This window comes from Aulonocara stuartgranti, assembly GCF_965226115.1.
Source record: "Aulonocara stuartgranti genome assembly, chromosome: 16".
Lineage (NCBI taxonomy): Eukaryota > Metazoa > Chordata > Actinopteri > Cichliformes > Cichlidae > Aulonocara > Aulonocara stuartgranti.
The window spans coordinates 22,767,455-22,790,668 of record NC_138952.1 but is presented as its reverse complement, the minus strand read 5'-3'; the positions used below and the strand labels follow the sequence as shown (position 1 = coordinate 22,790,668).

The window sequence follows — 23,214 nt, the reverse complement described above, 5'->3', positions numbered from 1 at the left end:
TTGTAGTGTTTAGTTTATGGAAAAGGAAAAAAACAGGAAGTGTGAGGCACCTTGTATTAGTTTCATAGCAAAATTACATAAAATTTACCATTATGTCATTTTGAATTTCCCTCTGCTAATTCTACTATTTTGTTTAATTGCATATAGATGATGTATGCTTCCTAGAAGGTGGACCCCTTCTTTGCTGAATTCCCCCATTTCTATTCATTTATTTTTATTATTTCTTTCACCACCACCATAAGTATAGAAGGTGATTTTTTTTAAATTAATTGGACAATAGAGTCAGTGATATAGAATTGATATTAAATTAATGTATGTACAGGTGTACAGTCACCTGTGCATCACCATTTTGCTAGCAAATTGTGCTAATGAAATGCATTTTACTAATTCATTGTCACTGAATGTTGCCATCCACTGAAAGCAGAAGTTCTCACAGTTTGGTGGTCTCGAGCTTTGAGGTGTGTGTTAACACAATACTGCATCTTTGTGGGAGTTGACATCCCAGCAAGGTCAAACTGAGCAACGCTCAGAGAAACTGCAAATAACCAAAACCCATATCTCTGACTTTACGGGCCTCAGCTAACATGTTAAATACTAATGTTCACAACAGTAAAATTAGAAAAAAGCTGAATATGTGTAGTGTTTTATTTAGAAAGGCTGCCAGGAGAAAGCCCGTTTTCTTTAAAAACAACATGGCAGGACAGGTGATTTTTGTTCAAATGCAAACTTGCCTTTGAACAAACCACAAGACTGCTGTAACAAAGTCAATAACACACAGTGTCGTGATTGGAGAAAACCAAACACCTGATACGAACTGTCAAGCATGGCGGTGGAGGGATGATGAGTGGGGGTTGTTTTGCACTGACAGGACCTGGATGCCTTGCTGTCACTGAGTCCACCACGAACTCCGACAGCTAAAGCTCCATTTCCAAGAATTATTACTTTGTTTTCATTTAGATTATTAGTATTGTCATATGTATTGCTTTATTGCAGTTACAATCACAGTATCCTAAACATTACTATTATTTACTCTGTAAAAAGAAGAAGACTAAGATGAAGACTGAAAAATAAAATCACAGTGAGATGTGAAATAAAAAGTGTGCAAAAAATTAATAAAATGTTAAAAGCAGTAAATTCTATCGTTTCATTGTCTATCTTTTTTTAAATAGCACCTCCTTTGTGTTGAGCACTTTAATCCGTAAAACCCAGCATGATTTGGTCCTGTTTCAACTTTTAAATCCTATTCAGTGTTTTAATAATGGAATAGAACAATATGGCTTTATACAGCAGATCCTCTGACTTGCCCTTGCAGGATGTGATCAGTTATTATTGACACCTGTGCTGTTCCTGCTCTGCCATGTCCAAACGTGTGCGAAAAAGAGATTCTCACAAAGAGAGCTTTTGTTTTTGAAACATGAGTAGACTACTCTCTGCAGGACTTTTACCTGGATAAAGGATTTCATTTCGCATTTACTAAGACTGGGAGAGTGTGGTTTAAGAAGCAAACAGAAGCACGGATTGTAGGGTCTGCAGGGTGTTGTCTAAGTGTTTCCTTTTGGTGACCAGGTGGATTTTTGGGGGGTGGACGTTTTTATTATATGAGTGCAGCAGGTGCTGAAGGTTGGGGTGGGGGGTGCTTGCAGGCAGTACAAGACCATTTAGACCACTTGGGGGACTCGGGTATCCCAGTCCAGGAGGAGGAGCCTCGGTGGAGTGGAGGAAGTAGCTCCACAGATTGGATAAGTGTGTGTGCGTGTGGAGCGTTTACCTCCATAGTGTGTTTGTCGCAAACCACTGGACTATTGAGCGATAAGAAAAGAGAAGCAAAGAAAAAATCCTCAGGAAGACACCACCCGCGGACTGTATCTCGAAGAGATGAAGGGTTGCCTTTCTTTTTATTTCCACGGTACAGGTTGAATCAGCCGGCCAGGAAGCAAGCATTATGCATTCAGACTGCAGGCTGCTATGGGCAGAGCGGTAATGGTGGGCAGGGGACCGACAGGGGCCGGGGTTCTGGTCTTGTCGATACTCATCATTCTCACCACGGAGAGCTGTGGAGGGCAGAAAGGTTTGTACCACTCGGCAGTGCAGTGACAACTGGACGAGCTGTGTGTGACCGCGGAAACCCGCGGCCATGCCGATTTAAAGTGTAAACACAGACGTGTCGATGTTTCGTGGGATGTTTAAAGTGTGTTGTCATGGTCAACAAAACTTAAACCTACCTTACATGGCCCTGTGTGTGTGCGCGTGTACGTGGAATTGAGCACAGCTCGCCACCGCCCGTCGTGATGTTTTTCTTTTTTGGTGTGAGACGGTTGTAGTAAAACCAGGCAAACCGGTTCCTACAAAAACTGATACTGTTGGGAAATAACTGCCGCCTTATAAAACGGGTGCTTACCGAATTAACGTGCTGCATGAAATGTTTTGGCTAACGTTGAAAGCAACAGTATGCTGCTTATGTGTTTTTCCTGGTGCCCCTGTTCTCTTTAAATTGACAGACTTTTTTAATGGAGTCTGGTTTTTGAGGTCTCTACGAGAGGACCGCACGTTTGGGTGCTTGTGGCCTTGTTGCCTTTTTCAGGTAGCCCAATTTTTACTTTAAAGCTAGCATAACAACCCCGGGTAACAATATATTTTGGTTGGAGGATGCTAACCTGCGCTATATTATAGCTAAATGTGTGTGTGTGTATATATATATATATATATATATATATATATATATATATATATATATATATATATATATATATATATATATATATATATATTTTTTTTTTATTTATTTATTTTAAAGTCAACAGTCCTCAGGTGGCCTCAGATTGGGGGTGGGGTAGCAGTGGGGGTAATGCTGTAAACACGTGGACATAGTGTGTCATAACTTGCAGTTCACGTTAACTGTACATTCACATTAATAGATGGGTGTGATGATAGACATTTGCTTTTAGTATTGTTTCTTGAGCCTGAGAGCTCTCCTTTTATGAAAGTAATCTGCACTCCTGTTAAGCACCATACAGTTGCTCGGTAACTTTTGTGAGTCAGGGTGAGGGAAGCTGCTTTGTTTTTGTCCTGTTCATCTGGATAATGTCCACTGAGAGGCTCTTACGTAACTGCAGGTCCACAGAACATCGAGTTAGCACCATGAAGCGTGACTGCTTAGTGTTATCTCAGAGCCACACACAACATCCACAGACTCTGAGGCTTTGCTTTCTCTCTCACACACACGCTCTGTTGAAACACAGCTTTTAATTTTTGAAAAAGTCTCTAAATCATCTTACATGTAATCGTTAACTTTCAGGTTCATGTGTTGTTCTCTGGAGAACAGCCAACATTTTTTTTTTTTTTTGTCTATAAAAACTAAACAAGAAGTAATACTTAGCCCTTCACTGAACACCATTACTGCATTGGATTACATAATTTAACAGGCACTGTTATTAAAAGTATGGCAGCATTAAAAACTTTGTTTTTGTTGTTGACCAAATGCTATAAGTTTTCAAAAAGTAAGAAGTTCAAGTGTCATTACATCTGAATTTCTTGTGTATAGATTTTGCATAAAGTATGGCAGATATGTTAAAGTGAGAAACTGGTTTCACAAGCTTGTGGGCGACTTACAGTGAAATCCCTGCTGGACTCAGCAGCACTGGACACTTCTGCATGTGCCGCAAAGGTCATTATAAACAACAGGAATCAGTCGCTCTGGAAAGCAAGCTGGGTTATGTGAGGACACCCTCACTAAATTAGCCCAAACATCTTTTTCTGTATTATGCTCTGCTTAAAAAAAAAGAAAAGAAAGAAAGATACTAGTTCATATTGGTCAACATACACTCACCAGCCACAACATTTAGCTACACCTTGCTAAGTACTCGATTGGACCCCTGCCTTAATTCTTTATGGCATAGCTAAACCAAGGAAGCATTCCTGAGGGATCTTGGTCCATATTGACATGATTGAGATCTATCAACTGTTCAGCCTGTTTGAGCACAGTCAACTCATGTTATAGAGTCCAGTATGAGATGATTTGAGCTTTGCGACATGGTGGTTTATCTTGCAGGAGATGGCTACACTGTCACTGATGTCAAAGGTAGTACTCAGGTACATGATGCTCGGTTGGTGCTGAGGTGGCAGTGTACAAAAAAAAAACCTATCCCCCACACCATTACACCACCACCAACAGCCTGAACTGTTGATACAAGGCAGGATGGATCATTTATTTCCTGATTGTTTAAGCCAAATTCTGATCCTACCTCCTAGACTCAACAGACCAGGCATTATTTTGTGGGTCTGTGAGTTGTAGCCTCAGTTTCCTGCCCCTAGCTGACAGCTGTGGCACCCAGTGTGGTCTTCTGCTTCTGTAGCCCCGCTACTTCAAGGTTTCATGTATCAGGCATTCAGAGATGCTCTTCTGTGCACGTTGGTTGTAATGAATGGTTATTTGAATTACTTTTGCCTTCCTGTCAAGTCAAGCCTCTGACATCATCTGGGCATTTTTTGCCCACAGAACTGCCACCCACTGGATAATTTTCTCTTTTATGGGTCATTCTCTATATTCCCAAGAAATGGATCTCAGGAAAATCAGAGTACATCAGAAGTTTCTGAAATATTCAATTCAGTCTAGTCCATCGGGCAACAAAAAGAACGTTTAAAGTCCCTAAAATCACGTTAATTCCTCATTATGATTCTTAGCTTGGTCAACTTTACAATTTCTCTGTCTAAATGCATTGAGCTGCAGTCATGTGATTGCCTGATGAGATAATGGTGTTATCGATATGTTGAACAGGACAGCTTTCGACATTTTCCAGGGTTCACATGCATTGTCATTGTTAGCCCCTTTTAAAGGCGATGCTTGCCTCGAGTTCTTCACCTTTTTCTCAAAGACACCCTCTGGAGGAAGCTCATTTGCATTGCTTGTATGCAACGTCATTGTTTCAGTCACTACCCACTGCTTGTGTCCATAGCACAAGGTAGGAATGTAGACAGACAAGCTAATCAACAGTTTTACTGTCACATCTACATTACTACACTACTTTAGTTCTTCTGCTTCACGCTGCAAAACGCCCAAGTGTGACGTCGAGAGCATCACCTGACGAAGTCAAGAGAGCAATCCTGAGACCAGCAAAGTCGAGCCACTCCCCTACTTGGCTGCTCCTAGAAATTCTCTCCATAAAATTCAGAGAATCGCATCAGAACTTTTCTGACCAGTTTATGATGTCATTGTGGTTAGAGCCATCTTTTATATACGGTCTATGGATATAAACATTTTATGTATAACAACTATTTTGTTTACTTTTTCAAAATGCTAATTCAGTTTGAGCAGACTAAAGGTAAAGCCCCAGCCAGATGTGAAGCAATAAGCTGCTAGCTCGTTGCCTGTTTATACTTGTATTGGGGATCATTTTGAACTGCGGGGTAACTCAGCAGGACAGTGCAAGTTGAACTGACTTAAAATAAACCTCAGTTGTCACGTTTTTGCAATTTAATTGCTTAAGGAAACATTAAACCTTACATATCTTTGCTTGTTTTAAGTGAAACTGAGTAAATATATCCTCTATTGCAACAAGATCTCAGTGACCATGAACACAAACTCAACAAAAGCTAGTTTTTGCCCAGTAACCAAGAGATGTGGTGTTACTTTTATACTTTAGATGGTGTAAATCACACCCACTTTTTTTTTTTTTTTCTTGCGTTTCTTGAAACCCAAACTGTTTTTTTTTGTTGTTCCACAGGTGATGGCTGTGGCCCCAGTGTACTTGGCCCCGAGAGTGGGACTCTGTCCTCTCTGGGATACCCAAGGACGTATCCGAACAACACTGTGTGCGAGTGGGAGATCAGTGTGCCGCATGACAAGAGGATCCATTTTCTCTTTGCTTTATTGGACTTAGAAGACAGCGACTGCCAGGTCAACTACCTCCGCCTGTACAACGGCATCGGTCCAAACAGGAGCGAGATTGGTGAGGGTGACAGGCGGATGTTAAACTAGACTTAATGTTTTGTAGAGGGCAAATCCAAGTTGTTGTTAAAAATAAACATGCAGTAAACAATACAGAGTAAGGGAATCCTGCTTGTTTCTATATAAAGCAGCAGATCAGTCTGTGATAGGTTTTTGTCAGGTTTTGGACTGATCTTTGGAAAGCCCTTCTCTGTGCGTCATTCTAACACTGCCTATTGGGTGTCAGAGTCTAACAATTTTCTGAAATCGACAGTTCAACATTCACACCCACTCTGTCATGATTGGCCGGTGTCCAAAGATGAGAGAGACTGTACCCACAGTTTAATCATTTTTCTCTAGCTTTCCTTTCTTCTGTCACTCTTCTTACAAATAATGAACTGCCATACTACTGAAGAGACTGTGTCATTGTTATTAACCCATTATCTTAATTCTGTTGCGTCTTCCTTTTCTTGATGATGTCTGGCTTTTCACTTCAATGTTGTGTGCGGACGTTTGAAATGCCTGCAAACGCCTCTTCTTTCAGATGAGCTTGGAAAACGCGTCTTATGAGCAGATAATGAACATTATCTGTTTATAGGCACAGGAGAAATGTGGTTATTACATTAAAGGAGTTAAATGTCAGGAAATTGGAGGACCTATTGTCTTTCACTGTTATAACCTCGCCATTGTAAGTTATTAGGCAGATTTCGCCCTGATCGCAGCCAAGGGTGGATTATTTTAAGCTATGGGTGTTTTTGGGCAGTTTAATACGCTAAAGTCAGAGTCATTGCATGATGCTTAGGGAATATAAAGCCTGCTAAGGTCATGCGTTTGTTTCCAACATTGGTCTTTGCTAATACGAGGTGCTAATACATACTACTAATAGAGATGCACAGCAGCGTCTCTGAGCCTTTTTATTATTGAGTTTCTCATATTTTTACCATCAGACGTCTAACCTTGGTAGATCAGAAGCTATCAGAGCAATAAGAAAACTTTGGCCTATTATCACAAGTGTTATATTTAGTATAAACTGAGCAAAACTCGTTTTCATTGCCAAAGCCAGCCATCTTTCGTCCCCCCCGTCTGAATGCGTTGTTACGTTTGTGTTGCTATATCAGATTTAAAGTAACAAATGCTTAAAATAATCAGTTGTAACATTTCTTATGTCTTTGTGCTATTTCCAATCAAATGTTGGCTTTAAATGATTTACAAAATACTGCACTCTGCTTTCATCTCACACAGCCTCAGCAACAAGTTTATGCCTCCTAGAATATTGGTCAAATTCTAGTGAAATGTGCACATGTTGCGCTCATGGTCAAGGTCACATTTGTCATTTTACGTGCAATAACCTGTGAATTGAGCCGGATGAGCTGCTGCCTGATTGTGAAAATTTTCAATAACCAGATTGACATTGTCCCAAGGTTTTTGGAAACACTGTTTGCCTTATATCAATCTAAAATATTGCTATGTATGGATGTAAAGCATTGGAAAGTGTATTATAATACATGAATATCTCAACAAATATATCAGTCTGTGGCTGACGAGTCTGCATCATATATGTTGTTGTTGTTGTTATTATTATTATATATTTATATTATAATTTAGGCCATTATGACCATGAAGGAGGTGTTAGGTTGCTCTTTATCAGAAGGGTCTTATAAAGACCTGCATTTAACTTGGTGAATCCTGGAGAAAGAAAATTAGATTGAATATATCCGAGACACTCCTCAAGTCCATCTTACTTAATGAAACTGATGAAATCTTGTTTTTGTGGTTTTGTTTTTTTGGGGCATTAATTTGTGTAACTGACCAGCCTCTTTGTTTCCCTGTTCTGCTTAACAGTGAAGCTCTGCGGGTTGGGTCTGAAGGTTGAACATCTGTTCAATTCCACTGGCAACCAGGCCACTGTGCAGTTCATGAGTGGGACCCACCATACTGGACGCGGTTTCTACCTGTCCTACTCCACCACTGAACACGCAGGTAACGGCAGACTCTCAGCTCACCCACGCCGAAGTCTCTCATTGTCTTCTTATCATCCCAGCCTGCAGTAACAGTCGTGTGGTTCAGAAATCTCAAGTTTGAGCTTGTGTGCACGTCTGCTTCGGCCCCGGGGGTGGGGGAATAAGACTTGATTCAGCGATTGTGAGTTTGGGTTAATCACAGCTATTTCGTTCTGCACCTTCACATTATTTTTACAGCTCTGAAGTAATCTGGGTGTTCTGGAAAAGTCTTGCACGCAGATCAGTAACACATGGGTTTGTCTAAAAGCTGGCAACCTGTTACTGTTGGTGTGTAAGAACTGCAGATCTCCCTCCTGTTGGATCATCCAGTTTTCTCTATGTTTGTCAAAAATCCTGCCGGTGTTAGTGGATGAAAACGTCAGTCGATCAGTCCGGGCAAAAGTGATACACCTAACACCTAATTGGCCAACACTGCAACCTCTAGATGGGACTGTCTAAGTTTTCTGTTTCTAATGGGTAAAGTTGGAACAGGTCTGACTTTCTATGGCTGCCTTAAACATCTTTTTGAGGATTGTGCATGCAGTTTTTCCACTGGGCCAATTCAGATGTGTCCAAACACTTGGAACCAAGAGAATCTTTAATGGGGCTGGGCAGGGAGGGTGACTCGTCATTTTATTTTGCTAATTTAATCATCTGCCTCTTAAAGAATTCCATTTGGTAAATAACAAACTGATGTAATGGAGTTGAAAGCACGCGCATGCTAATAAATAGATATTTGGCCATTGTGCACATTCTTGGTGCTAGTTTCTGGGAAATAACCCTTCTTCAATGTCCACTGTGCTTAAAAACAGTGTCACTCTAAGTCATATTTGAAAACTAGTGCTTTTGTATTGCCTGGATATTTAATATCATATATTAGTTGCAACAAGTTAGTCAATTAGAGGCTGCAGAACATCCTTTCATGTGATTGCTCGATTTAGATCCTTTGGCTTTTTTCCCCCCAGTTTAAAAAGAAAATGGTTCTAAATATTTGTGTGTTTGTGCAAAATGCCCCTTCTCACACACCGGCTAATATGTTCTCATACTGACAGTGTTATATGTATGTTGAATGTTTTTATGATCAGGACCAATGTAGATGACATGCATGCCTCATTATCCTATATGCAAACGATATCCATGGTGATAAAAAGACCACACAAAAAAAGAAAGGTGGGAGTTGAATAGAGAACTGTGTGTTCACTTCTGTGGCGACGGCGCTCGAGGCCGCATGAGAGGCTTTTTACGATGTGGTGTTTGCTCACCGCTGAATACGAATTTAAACATGCAGCAAAGATAAGGAGCTGCTCTGCTGTGACTGTCTGGAATTCCAGCTGCAGTATGTGCAGGGTGATCATGCTAGTGGGCATCGTTTCAGATGGCTGTTTTTCTTACATAAATGCGAGAACAGCGAGGGGTGGCATGAGCAGATGCTAACCACTGAATGTGCACAATTTTGGGTTTAGTCAGATTGAAAATTAGCAGCATGCCATGACTGGGGGGAAAAAAGTAAATCTACTGTTTTCTTACTGGATGTGTTCCCACTGGGCTGTGATGGTTAAAGCTGAGTGTAGTTAATGAAAGTAGCAGGGAGGGGGTGAAGGAAAATCCAGACTTTTTGGGAAGTGGAAAAGGGGCAAAGCCACAGTGAAGCCACAATGGCACTGAGGGGTAAAAGGAAGTGAGAGTAATTGAAAAAATATTCATGGTTTGTGGTTTTATTGTAAGACTTGCATCCTGTGAGAAAGTCCTAATTGAGCTCAACTGTGATATATTACACAGTAGTGAGGTTGCAGGATTAGATGAATTGTAACGGACACGAGAAACAGCCGGTGGCAGCTCGATCCAAGGCACTCATGTTAGAGTTCTGCACAGGGACAATGGGGACAAAGCTGTACGTTAGCTTAATTACCAAGGATTTAAAATTAGAGATTTATTTCCTTAGTAAGCATCTCCCTTGTTTCTGAAGACGTGCCTCGTCATGTGGATGCTTTGGAGATAAATGGATAATTGGAGCCACAAGAAGAAAGCCGCAGCAGTGACGTGTGTGCGATGCAGTAATATTTTTGTCTTGGCGGTTATCTCAGCTCGACTGAATCACTGCAAGGCAAACAAGGCCATCAGTGCGCCCAGCCACTTTTTCCACAAAGGCGCTGATGTGCGTGATGTCGTCTTGTAACTGATGCATGCAGATGAGCGTGGGTGGACAGTTTGCACAGCTAAGTAACTGAGTAACCATGGTGATTGGGGGTGTTTGTCATTTTTTTGACTCATTGGTTGGTCTGCCAGATAAAGGGTTTTATTTTTCTCTTTGTAATGTGGTGAAGACTCCCACACACTGACCATCTCCACGAGGTTTATTTACACTTCTTAGTAGCCCACATCATCCTGTTGGACTTCACGTCCACACCCAACTGACATACCTCTCCAATAACACCCATCCTTCACTGGATGACTTTAACGTGTTCGACCTGGATGTGAAAAACAACCAAAATTGCTCCAAAATGAACTGATTCCAGCTACTTAATGCAATTACTTTGCTGCGTTTATTTGTCTGCTGTGATCCAGTGAGAGTGAACTGAACATCTGCTCGCTTGAACAACACAAAATAAATAAAAAAACATTTCAACCTGAGTGCTCTGGATGGTTGCTTTTAGCCATTCTAGCAGCGGTGCACTCTGTTGAATGGTCCATCTCACCACTTTGCTTCACAGCTGTTTAATGTTTAATGTACCCACCCTCGTGGCACTCCGAGGAATCCCAGTGGGGCTTATGATTCGCTCACTGTCACCGTGAGGCCAAATTTAGTCAGAACGTTGGATTTGTCGAAATGTATGTTTAACATTAATCAGCAATTACGATGATGATTAGCTGGATATGGTAAACTGTTCAAAAGGTAAAGAAACTGAAAGGGTGGATTTAAGAAGAAAATAAAAGTGGGTGATACTTTATCAAGAACATGCAGAGACCAGTTCTGATGCTGTTTATTTGCCTTTGCAGATCTAATCACCTGCGTGGACAAGGGAATGAACTTCACCGAGGCAGAGTACAGGTAAACAGAGTTTGCTTTTTGTGCATGTCGGCGCACTGATTATACTGGTGGATATGAACTGTGAACGTGCCGCTCTCTTTTTAGGAAGTACTGTCCGGCAGGCTGCTTGACATCTACAGAGGAGATTTCTGGAACTATACCCAATGGTTACAGAGAGGTGGGTACACGCCCCGTCTATGCACAGACATACACGTGCATCGCTTTTATTTATGTTTTCTTAGCTACAAGTTATCTTTGTGAAGGAGGCGAAAGGAGCGGTGGCTCAAACGTGTCTTGGATTGATGACCTCACAGCACTCCCGCTGCGTGTGAGGTCACGGACACTAAGTCTCTGGTTGATGACCTCATGTTTAGAGCTTGAGGATGTCTCATAAGGAGCGAAGGGAGGAAGGGAGCGAGAGAGGGAGTGGTGCTGCTGGCTGACGGGAGGATAGGGAGGAGCGTGGGGTTGTGCTTCAGGGAACGAGGCGCCCCACAGGAACAGAGGAGGGGCAGGGTCAGCGGGTGAAAGGGAGGTGAGATAATAGTTTGGCTGAAAATAATAACCTTGTAATCCAGTCCAGCTGCAGGGGAGGGGTGTGTGTGTGTGTGTGTGTGTGTGTGTGTGTGTGTTTGGAGAGCAAAAAGCCTGAAGAGTGAATCAGTGTGATTAGAGGTTGGAGAAACCCTTTGTGTATGTGCATGCCTGAGCCGCTTTTGCTTGTGTGCATGTGATTCATTCATGATTGTGTCTTTGGGAGTGTGGAATATGATGGTGAGTGTGTGTGCGTCTCTCACAAGGATCAGTTTCTACACCCAGATCATAATCCTGCAGCTGACTTTAGTTTTTTTTAATAATTTTACTTCACAGATTTATTCGGTGATCCATGTTCTGGTATTTATTTATTTATTAAAATTCCCATCTCCCACTTATAACACGTGTTAGCGTGGTTTCCTCTGCTGGAGGCAGGGCACTGTGGTTTGGAGCATTACTTTGTGTTTGTGTTAGGGGTTTTGGCTGGCTCTCTTAAGGATGCGGTATGTGTTTTTGGGGAAGTTTAAGAGTCACACGGAAAGTGTTGATTGCTTGTGGCAGCCTCTAACTGCTATGTGTGTTTGTGAATACATGCGTGGGCTTGTCACTATTCCCCCCCCCCCCCCCCCCAATGCCAGCGTGGGTCTTTCCCGTAAGACGATTTTCCCCCTCGCACCACCAGCTGCTCATCGGAAGGAGCTCGTGGCCAGAGCGGGATCAGGTTTTGTCAGTTTCTCAGTGATGTGGCACCAGGTTTTGACAGGAATGCAGCTGGGAGGGAATCATTACCTTCATTGCCACTTATTATCCTCTGTGCACAGAAGTGACATCATCCTGACTCATCAGCCTTTATCTCCCTCGGTTTGAAGGTTAAGCGATTATGCTGCAAAGCGGTACTGCCTGTTTCCACTCAGCAGCTTGAAAATGGAGCAAATTTGTAATGGCACCACATGTGTGCCACATAGGAACGCCACTACTACTCAGATTGTCTTTCCTTTCCCAAAACTTCATGATTCCAAAAAGTTTAACTCTTCAAAGTCTGTGTTTGGGAGGTAGTAAAGATATGGTTTTCAATCAAGCATTTTTCTATTGATGAAACAACTTGTGGGTCCTCTGTTTGGGGGGGGAATCCATCCTCTGCCTATCCTGGGAGGCTGGAGCCTGTCCCAGCTATCACAGGGGAAGAGGCGGGGTGCATCTGAAAGCCTTTTTCTAGTCTGTTTCTACTCTATATTCAGACTTTATGCTGAAAATCTTTGCAAACTAATATGACCAGTCGTACATTAACAACATCAATGACAATGGCCCAACAGACTACAAGTCACAAGACTACAACATGCGGTCAGCATTCATGCAGACAGGAACGACTGGTAGAAAACAGAAACCTCAAGACTGGATGTTTCTCTTGTGACCTGCGAGGTCTGATAAGGTGAAAGAAGTGGACTTTTTAGGTGATTTAAAGTGGTTATAGTAGAAAACAAAGTCTCTCTGAGATGACACTGTTTAACTTTCATTCAAATTTCAACCTCTTTAAATGTCCTTGAGTGATTTACAAATAGCAAGAATTTTTTTTTAATCTCGTGAAAAGTACATTTCAGATGTTAGTTGTAGCTTTTATTTTGGTGAGTCAGATCTGACTCACTTACTCTTTAGTTAATCTGATCTGGTTTGTAACAACAAAAGGACATAATGATAAGAATATATCAGTTTAATCCTTTGTTCCTTTCGTTCCACAGTCGTCCTCTCTGTGTGTGGCAGCAATCCATGCAGGTGTGGTGTCCAATGCAGCAGGAGGGAATATCAGTGTGGTCAACAGCAAAGGCATCTCTCACTATGAGGGCACACTGGCTAACAATGTCACTTCCACTGTGTAAGAGATTCACCACAGTACACACATGCTCTTCTTCTCTGTTTGCTCCTCTTATTAAACGAAATGTACTTGGTCTCTGTCCTAGAGAAGGTTAAATATATATGCAAATATAAATGATTCTGACAGTTTGGTAATCATAATATTTGCTGGATCTTCTTTCTTACTCCTTAGAGGAACTCGGTCAGATAGCCTGTTCACCTTCACGACCAACGGTGAGTCATCCAGGGTCTTTGCTGTATTGTTTTTCCTATTAAGGACATGATTTTCAGATTCTGTTCACTTGCTGTCGATGACATGTTTTTGTGAGAAATACAAGATACAATTTTAAAATTGATTTGTAAGTAAGTTGCTTAAATGATTTATAGGTTGCTTAAGAAACATCCTCAGTTTATCAAACGGGGGAAAAACAAGGGAAAAAGAGACTTGTTTAAAGAATTATGATGAATTTCACTTCCTTACTGTCATTATTTTGGTAGGGGTATTTTTAGGTGCTTGTATGGCATTATTTTGTCAGGGGGCTTTTTAAAATGTGATTGTCTGTAAAGAAAATATCAATGTCCGAGCTGGAAAATTCTACAGGGCTCCAAATCTTATGTCAGAGACTGGACATCCAAATATTTTGGGGGACGTTCCCCTGGAATTTCTGTTGCTACAGGCATTATCAACTAGGATGTAAATCTTGAAGGTTACCTTTTAATGTAATGCAACTCAAACTTTATTTCATTTCTTAAAGATTTTCTGTTCTTATTACTGAAGCTAAGGGTCTGTTTGTGCTTTCAGGCTGCTATGGAACGCTGGGTTTGGCATCTGGGGGCGTTGCTTATACTCAGCTCAGTGCTTCGTCTGTGTTGGACTGGAGCACTCGTGTGTGGGCACCGTCAGGGGCACGGCTCAAAAAGGAGGGACTGCCATGGGCCTCTTCTCAGAGTGACCAGCAGCAGTGGCTGCAGGTAGATCTCAAGAAGGAGAAGCGGATCACAGGTAAACAAAATTCTAATAACAAAGTTATGTTCATTCAATAAACACAACACATACACATACATTATAGCCACTGTCTCTAATTTAGGTTATAGGCTTAGCTGTAAAATCTCACCAGGCTTCAGTGGATGATTGGCTGGTGATTCTCTGACGTTGTCTTGTGACACCTTCCTTTACACAAACGTTGACCTCATCCTCAGGATAAACTGTGACCACATACTTAATCTGTACCTTTACAAAACAAGGTCACCTTCAGGCGAGCTGATAAAGTTTGCAAACCTTTATGAGCAGTGGCTTCAGTGTTTAAGAAAGTTTGGCAGCTTTTGAGTTACATATCTGTAAATTTCTTTTCTTATATGCATTGTTGCTTTGTAATATTATCACAAATCAGTTAGATCAGTTTATTTCAAACATTTAACAGACTAAACTACAGTTGACATATACAGACATTCAACAAAATAAAACACCAACTATTTTAATCAACTGTATATAAGTAACTTAGATTTAATGTTTGAGTAGAAAGAAGTATTAACATATACAATCCTTCCCCCTCCTGTCTAGTGAATGATCACAATAATATCTTACTTTCAAATCACATACCCATACAGGTGCATTTATACCTATCCATTGATATATACATGTAAAGAGTGAACGTATTAATGTATTCATGTACACATATTAGGGCTGTGTGATAGGACCAAAATCTCATATCCCGATATAAGACTTCTATCGTACCGATAACGATATAAATCACAAAAATGTAACATTTTCTATAAATTCTGTAAATCTCGGGCAGCTCGACTTGCATGAAGTGTTTCCAGCTGGGCGTCGTGTACCTGGAGTCGAATGTTTTAACCGATGCATGAAACTATACATTTTTAGATATGTTGTAACGGCCGCCGTTTTCTTTGTGAGTATTTATTACACGGCGTGATGTGGGGAAAAGCCTGTTCTAACGTTTGAGTCTGTTTATTTTTTACCACCTGGCGGCTCTTTTTTTGCTTCTCATCCGTAAATACTCTGCAGATTCTTTCACGTGATTCAGTTTATTTTGAAAAGTCTCAACAGGATCTTGAGCTTTATTGTGAAAGGTTTATGTGGAAAATAAACCAGCGGACATGCGATGGTTTTACCGTTGTTGTTGCTAACCACAACGCATAAAAACAGGCGCTTGTCCGTCTGTAGTGTGGTTATATTAAATATAAAAGAAAGAGAGAACTTTAAGAAATTAATATAGCCACTACACTGACCATCAAAACCATGAAAAAAATATTGCCCGAAACTTTATTTTGCGACACCACGAAACAAACGATAGCAAATGATACGATAGACGTTTTTATATTGTCATCCGATATATATCGAACAGCCCTAACACATATGTACATACACTCACATGCATATGTACATATACAGCTTTGAATGCCTATATGGACATTCAGATACCACTCAGAGCTTCCTCATCAGTATTTTAGGAAAATGTTTGAACATTTCTGTGTATATGTAGTGTGCATGCCATGGGCACAATTATAGCCCCTTCCAGACATTTGTGTTATGAGTCATTATTGTTGTTTTCAATTCAGAAGGCAGTTGCTTACTTCAGAGCCTCTATAAAAGGGGCGGGGCAGTTGCACCACTGGCAGGCCACAAAAAAATATTTAAAAAAAAATATATATCAAAAATAGAATTCAAACTGGTCGTAGCAAACGGCTGCCCTTCCCTGAGCCTAAATCTGCCGCTGGGTTCTTCCTGTAAAAAGGGAGTTTTTCCTCCCCACTGTTGCAAAGCGCTAACGCAAAGGGGATCGTCTGGTTGTTGGGCTTTCTCTTTATTATTGTACGGTTTTCACCTTACAATATAAAGTGCCTTGAGGAAGTGTTGTGGTGATTTGGCACTATATACGTAAAATAAAATAAACCTTTTGCGCATTAATGAAATAAACAATTTTACAATATCATGACTTTTTACTACTTATGTTATAATATAATTTCTATATAGTGAGGGGAGGTACGCCATCTCATTTACAACAGAGGCAAAGACTTGATCAAAGCTGAGATGATGATTGCATCAAAACAGATTTAAGAGATACCAGAGCTCAAGCTTCACAACAAATGCATTCCATGTAAACCATTTACTGCATGTGGCGCTTGAGAATGCCTGATGCAAGACTGTGGTTTCCATAGAACTCAGTATCTCTTCTCATCTCTGATAAAAACGGCAGGCGGTAAATACAGGATGTAGTAAATGGGGAGTGATTCTGGACACAGCCGCAGTCCTGAGCTTTCAGTCGAGTCAGCTGTACGACATCTTCCTGTTTCCTCTCTCTGTGCATGCGTCCAGGAATCATCACCACTGGTTCTACCCTCAGCGAGGAAAAGTGCTACGTTTCAGCATACCGGGTCCTGTACAGTAACGACGGCAAGCAGTGGTCCGGCTACAAAGAATCAAATTCTGTACAAAACAAGGTAATCAATAAACCCTGCTCGCTCAACAGTTACAAAAACAAAAAGAGTGCAAAGCAAAATGACGTAACCCCCTTCTTCCAATTGGTGCAGATGGACCAAAATATCACTTTAGAAGTCTGCAGAGACACTAATATGGATTGTTACCAGAGCAGCTACTATTGACTAAGAGATGTTTATGGCAGGAAATTGGAGCAGTCAGTGGTTTGAGTTAAGTGCTGTGGTAGACAAGTCTGGACACTCGGGCATTAATAATGGATGGATATGGATTTAGTGGCAGAGTTCTTGGGCTGAAACTGCTGTCTATCAGTTCCTTTCTACTGGGATTCTCAGTCTCATATTGTGTGGAGGAAAGTAATTATTAGCTTGCCAAGTTGGAAAGTAATCAGCTTATAGTGCATTTGTCCTCAAACTGAATTGTTCCTGCAGCTACACTTGGGTTCAAACCTCTGACACAAATAAGAGAGCTTGCTATTATTTTGTGTTAGATTTTTCAAGGCAACAACAACTACGGAGACGAGGTGAGGAATAACTTCATTCCACCAATCGTGGCCCGGTTTGTGAGGATCAATCCCATCTCGTGGTACAAGAGAATTGCACTCAAGTTGGAGCTGCTTGGCTGCCAAGTTCCTTCAGGTAAATGGGGTGTTTACTGGCAGATCAGCAAAGTGAGCTGATCAACACAGATGTATGTATTGTGCAAACGTTTCGAGACACCACTCATTTCTTTATATTTTGCTAGGCTTTCTCTCCAAAGTTTTTCTTGTACCTGATTATTATTCAACTACTTAATACTGTCATATGAATAATTTAAGCAAAAAAAAAAAACGACACCAAACTCGGATGAACTATAATTGTCTCAAACTAACCAAAGAGCCAATTTTCAATTTAGATTTAAATTTAAAATCTTTGTTACTAGTTACTAGATGGTTTCAGAGGAAGAGTGGTTGGCCCGAAACCTGAAGTCTTAAGGAAAGGAAACATGGAGAAAAGAGATGCCAAATTACAGAATAAGAAAACTAAAAAATCAGTGGAAGGGGAGGTCAAACAGCAGTGACCATTTTACATGTAAAACATGGTGGAGCTGCTTTCATGGTTTGGGGCTGTATTTCAGCTAGAGGTGTTGTCAAAGTTGGTGCAGTAAAAACATATCTGAATGGGGGAAAAAAAACACAATGGAACACCCCTAAGTCATGAATTGACCTCCCAGGGCTTGGATCTCATTACTGAAGGAGTGTTGAATCATCTTGATGGAACAGAACAAAAGGCAGCCAACATCCAAAGAAGAGGTTTGAATGTCTTTTAAGATGGACAGCTATTCCTGAAGGCTGCTTAAATAGATTATACAAATGCTGCCTAGTAGAGTTCAGGCTGTGTTGAAGAATAAAGGTGGTCATACCAAATGTTGACTTTCAAGCCCGTTAGAATTGTACAAACTGTGGATTTCCATTGAATATTTCCACATTTCATTAACTTGCTAGAAAAAAATGTTTCCATTTTCCCAGCAACAAATAAAGAACTGCAGGGTGGCTTGAGACATTAGCACCGTACTGGAAGTACATTTGTATTCATTTATTTGCAGAAAGGCGCACGACAGATTTGAGGCCAAGGATGTCCCCTCCCCGTCGTACTCCTGGCGGCACAAAACATCCACCTCACCTTGGCCAAACAACACCTACCCCAAACATAAGAAACACCACCATGCCTCCCCACACTGGTAAAGGTGCGTGCAGTTTTTGACAACAACACTTAAAAAAAGTACTTTATATTATAATAACTTTGTGCATCCCCCCCCCCCCCCCCTTTTAGATGTGACTCTGGCAGCAGTCCTGGTTCCCGTGTTGGTCATGGTCGTGACTCTCATACTGATTGTGTGCTGTGCTTGCCACTGGAAGAACAGGTATTCATCTTCTTTCTTCGTGTTTTTGTGTTTGTTTGTTTTTTGGGGGGTTGGGTTTTTTTTTTTTTTTTTTTGCCCTTTTGACTTTACTCGTCTCTGGCAGGAAAAAGACTTCTGAGGGAACGTATGATCTTCCTCACTTGGATAGCACAGGTACGTCATCGCCGTGCAGGACAGCTCAGTTTGCCTGGATGTGTTTTGTGGACTTACTGTTGCACCTCTGTGCATCTGTAGCAGACTGGTGGAAAAGCATGAAGCAGCTACTGCCCTCCAAGATGGTGGAGACGGAGGATTCGGTGCGATACAGCAGCAGTGAAGTCAGCCGGCTAACGGGGAGGGGTGTCGTACCAGGGCTACATGCTGAACCTGCAGGTAAATGCTGTCGCCTGCAGTAGCTGCTGAAGTAACCAGGCGTTCTTAGTACAGTGCTAATTTTGTCGAATTAGGTTTGTATTTATTGACATGCAGTGTTGGAAAAATGCATCTGCAGCCACCCTGATTTCTTTTTTTAAATATTGTTTTTATGCATATTTGTTACACTTATACATTTCAGATCATGAAACTAATTTTAATCTTAGACAAAGAAAACCAGACTAAACACACAGTGCGGATTTTAAATGATGATTTTGTTTATTGAGGGGGAAAAAGTGATTCAGACCTACCTGGCCCTGCGCGAAAATGTAATTGCCCCCTAAACCTAATAACAGGTTGTGCCACCCTTGGCAGCAAAAACTATAACCAAATGTTTGCAGTAACATAACGACTAATCTTTGACATCACTGCAGAGGAATTTAGGACGGCTCTTCTTTGCAGAATTGTTTTAATTTAGACACATTGGAAGCTTTTTCCAGCATGAACAGCTTGTTTAAGGTCTTCTCATTGTCCTGCTGCGTAACCCAGGTGTGCGTGAGCTTCAAGGACTTCCGGAAAAAAACAGAATTCAGGATTCCACCAATGACTGCAGTTAAGTTATCCTGAAGCAGCCCTAGTCCATGACACTACCACCACCATGTTTGACTCTTGGTTTGATGTTGTTCTGGGGTCTTTTGTGACCTGGATGAGTTGTCGATGTGCAAAGTTTTGTTGAAATTTCTCCTATTGTGGATTGTGTGGTTCGCTGGAACCTTAGAAATGCTTTTCTAGCCCTTTTCTACTTTAGCTCCAGACTGATAGTTGTCAGTGACTTTGTTTCACAGCTGTTTCTTTAGCTTGTAGCATGATGTGTTGCTTTTTGAGATCTCTTAGCCTGCTTCAGGTTCGAAAGGTACAACAGGTTCTGTTTGAGTGATTTCTTGATTCAACAGGTCTTAATCAGGTCTGGTTGTGGAGAGTGACATTTTCCACAGGTTTCCAAAAAATGTCATTAATCACAGTTAAGTGGGGGAAATAGTATTTTAGCCCCCTTAATAAATGATATAATTTAAAAACTCAAAATTTTGTGCTTACTTGTGTTAAAATTGGTTTGATCTGAACCAATTAAGTGTGACAAATATGCAAAAAAATAACAAATTGGGAAGGGGGCAAATATTTATTCACAACACTGTAAAATGTGTTTCTATCTAGTGTTTTCTTTTTCACACAAATCCAGAATCAAAGACTTTCACTTCCTGTCTGTAGCACACATTCAATATCTGAGTGGTATTTATCTGATGTCCTCTAAATAAATCACACTTCTTAACATGTCTAAACTATTTTTATCAGTTAAATGTTGGTTTTGTTCTTTCTGTAGAGTATTTGGCTAAAACAAAAAAAGGATTGAATAACATACTTTTATATATACCAGTTTTTCCCACTTCAGGGCAGAGTTAAGTTTTGAAGAGATTAGATATTCAATTAGTTCCACTAATTGCAGGGTTAGCGGTTTGATTTCCCACATCCTGGATTGCTGCTACAAACCTCTGTGCAGCTGCAGATTGCTTCTATAAAATTAGAAAGTTAAAGGCTTTTGTAACATAGAAATTCAATTGTTAATCGGTTTCCTTAGTTGCTTAGCATTCTAGAGAATTTGGGAGCAATTTCAAGAAGTAACCTGGTATCTGTATGATGCCCTTGATTTTTAATATTTCTTTACTGTACACTTTCCTTTCAGAATATGCCCAACCACTCGTAAGTGGCGTAACAACATTAGGAGCAAGGTCAACCTTTAAACCAGATGATGGGCCTTCCCCAAGATACTCTGATCCAGACCTGTATGACGCCCCCATCTCTTCAGGTTTATGCCACGCCTACGCCGAACCCCTGCCATCTTCAGGATCTGAATACGCTACGCCCATTGTGGTTGACATGGGTTTGAAGCAGCCCTCGACTTTGTGTAATTTCATGGGCACCAGGCCCGGCTCACTGCATCCGTGGACAGACAGTGGCCAGTCAGGGAGCACTGCATACGATAGACCCAAAACCTCCACTGAACTTGCCACACCCACTGAGGATCTGACTTATCAGGTACCTCAAAAAAGCACTCAAAAGCCAACAGGACAGGGCTGAAAAGCTTGAATGCACATGGCCTTAATCTGCCCCTCACTACCAACGCGACCCAGAGGATAAAGATGGGGTTGAGTTGAGAGCCGTTGAGCTTTGTGCTTGAGTCTTGAATGAACACTACCTTCGCTTTAGATTCATCCGGAGATGTCTGTTTCCTAATTGTTTCTGCATGGCCACAAACAGCTTGTGTAGTGCCATTAGAGTCCTATCACTGAAATCACAAAGATGAATGTGCTCGTGCCAGGCGTGAGTCGGAAATGGATGAACGGAAAGAGTGGAGGGTGAAAAGAAGAAAGCTGACTACTATTTGATAAAGACTTTGTCCCTGTTTTGTGATTTTTATTTTTCTCTTTTTAAAGGTCTTGCATCCTGTGAAACTGTGATTTCCATTCTGCCGCTGTCTGTTACACACTAAACTAGATCCAACTGAAATGTACCCGATGATTTACATCCATCGAATCTGAGGGTTTTCGTACTGAATTAATTGCATGTTGAGGAGTTTCTCGTTTGCAGCGAGACTCTTGCTTTCCACGGTACGTCGTTGTCTTATTTTGTTTTAAAAGCATGACTTGAAATTGTGTATAGTTCTAGTAATTCCATTACTGCAATCCTGTTTAAAAACTCAAATGATTTATGAATATTTATTTTTTATTTCACATCCTGCTGATAAGGAGAGACTCTTTAATAGTAAGCATCCCGCCACTCAGTAACGCGCTGTTATCGACACCTGACTGACAATAAATTTTGTTTTATAGATGTATAAAAGAAAAGGTCAGGAGAATCAATCCAGTGAACGTCCAAAAATCCTTTGAAAATACTCTTTGTAGTATTGGGAGACCAAACGTTGCCTTTTCTGTGTTTATGCAATGTTGATTCACAACAGAGCCGACTTTCACAATCGTGCCAACATCCCAAGTTTAGCCAAATAAACATTTGCGCAGTCTTAATGATTTATTTTTTTCTGTTTTCTACATTGTTGGATGAAAGAAAAGGTACAAGTAAAAAGCGGTAGATGAGCAAACATGTTACAGCTGTGATAACTTTATAGTTTGTGTGTTTCTTAGATCGTGTTTTGTGGATCGTGGTGATTGTCTGGTGATGAAATTGGGTGTTGTGACTTGTTCCATTATTCGTATCTCTGTGCATCAGTGTCTGTACGTGCGTAAAGCTGTCGTCATATTTTGGCCTTGTGGGGTTTTTGGACAATTTACAGTGTGGCTTATAGTAGGACGTCGTCTGTAGCACCGATAGACCTGCGTTCCTCTCCTTCGCCTGTGCTACTCATGTGCAGGTGGAGGAGAAATGCAGAACAAGCTGCTTCATATCTTTTACAAGAACAACAACCTGATCCTAAAGGTGTTGTTCCAACAGCTGTACCACTGTCACGCTTTGATCGTGCTCAGTAACCAGTTTTCCAGAGCTCCAGGTGCTCCCTGGTCACAGAAGGGTTGAGTTTGTGGCTCTCACTGATTGTATATAGAAATAAAGAGTTTTTAAAAGAAAATGTTGTAGTTCTTGGCATTTTTCAAGAAGATTTACTAATTATTTGTCTGTTTAATGTTTGGTGAAAGAGGTTCTGGGTTGAATCCAGCCCGGCGGCCTTTCTGTGTGGAGTTGGATGTTCTCGTTGTCTGTGTGGGTTCTCTGGGTTCTTCTGCAGGTATTCTAACTTCCTCCCACAGTGCAAAGACATGCATGGGTTTAGGTTAATTGGTGACTCTGAATTGACAATAGGTGTTAATGCGAGTGTTGGAGGGTTAACAGTCTTTGTGTTAACCCTCCAACAGGTTAGTGGCCTGTCCTGGGTGTACTCTCCCTCTTGCCCTATGACAGCTTGGATTGCCTCCATCCCATCTATGACCCCGAGCTGGATAACGAAGAGAATGGATGGATGTTTTTCCTTTGTTTTTGTTCTTTTTTGTGAAAGCTTTTTAACGTGACAACCCCACACCATAAAAGATGCCTCCCCCTTTAGTCTGAACTGTGAGCTATCAACTTGCTAAATACTGCCACGTGTTATGTTCATGTTTTCTCCCCACCC

General features: G+C 41.1%; 1 protein-coding gene across 4 annotated transcripts; it reads left to right on the top strand.

The window, feature by feature from the left end:
* The first annotated feature begins 1,347 nt into the window (after window positions 1-1,347).
* On the top strand, window positions 1,348-22,677 carry dcbld2 (discoidin, CUB and LCCL domain containing 2). 4 transcript variants are annotated; one of them, XM_082508056.1, is made up of 15 exons: window positions 1,349-2,068; window positions 5,721-5,945; window positions 7,766-7,903; window positions 10,921-10,972; window positions 11,057-11,129; window positions 13,222-13,355; window positions 13,527-13,567; window positions 14,136-14,336; window positions 16,671-16,795; window positions 17,281-17,428; window positions 18,375-18,509; window positions 18,602-18,692; window positions 18,796-18,845; window positions 18,927-19,064; window positions 20,782-22,677. In XM_082508056.1, exons 1-15 carry the CDS (start codon window positions 1,966-1,968, stop codon window positions 21,174-21,176), a joined length of 2,049 nt encoding a protein of 682 aa, XP_082364182.1. In that variant the 5' UTR covers window positions 1,349-1,965; the 3' UTR covers window positions 21,177-22,677. The 4 variants fall into 4 exon arrangements, with proteins under 4 accessions (XP_082364179.1, XP_082364182.1, XP_082364181.1 ...); XM_082508055.1 differs by having other exon boundaries at window positions 1,350-2,068; window positions 18,375-18,515; window positions 18,930-19,064; XM_082508054.1 differs by having other exon boundaries at window positions 1,350-2,068; window positions 18,375-18,515.
* The last annotated feature ends 537 nt before the right edge of the window (window positions 22,678-23,214 follow it).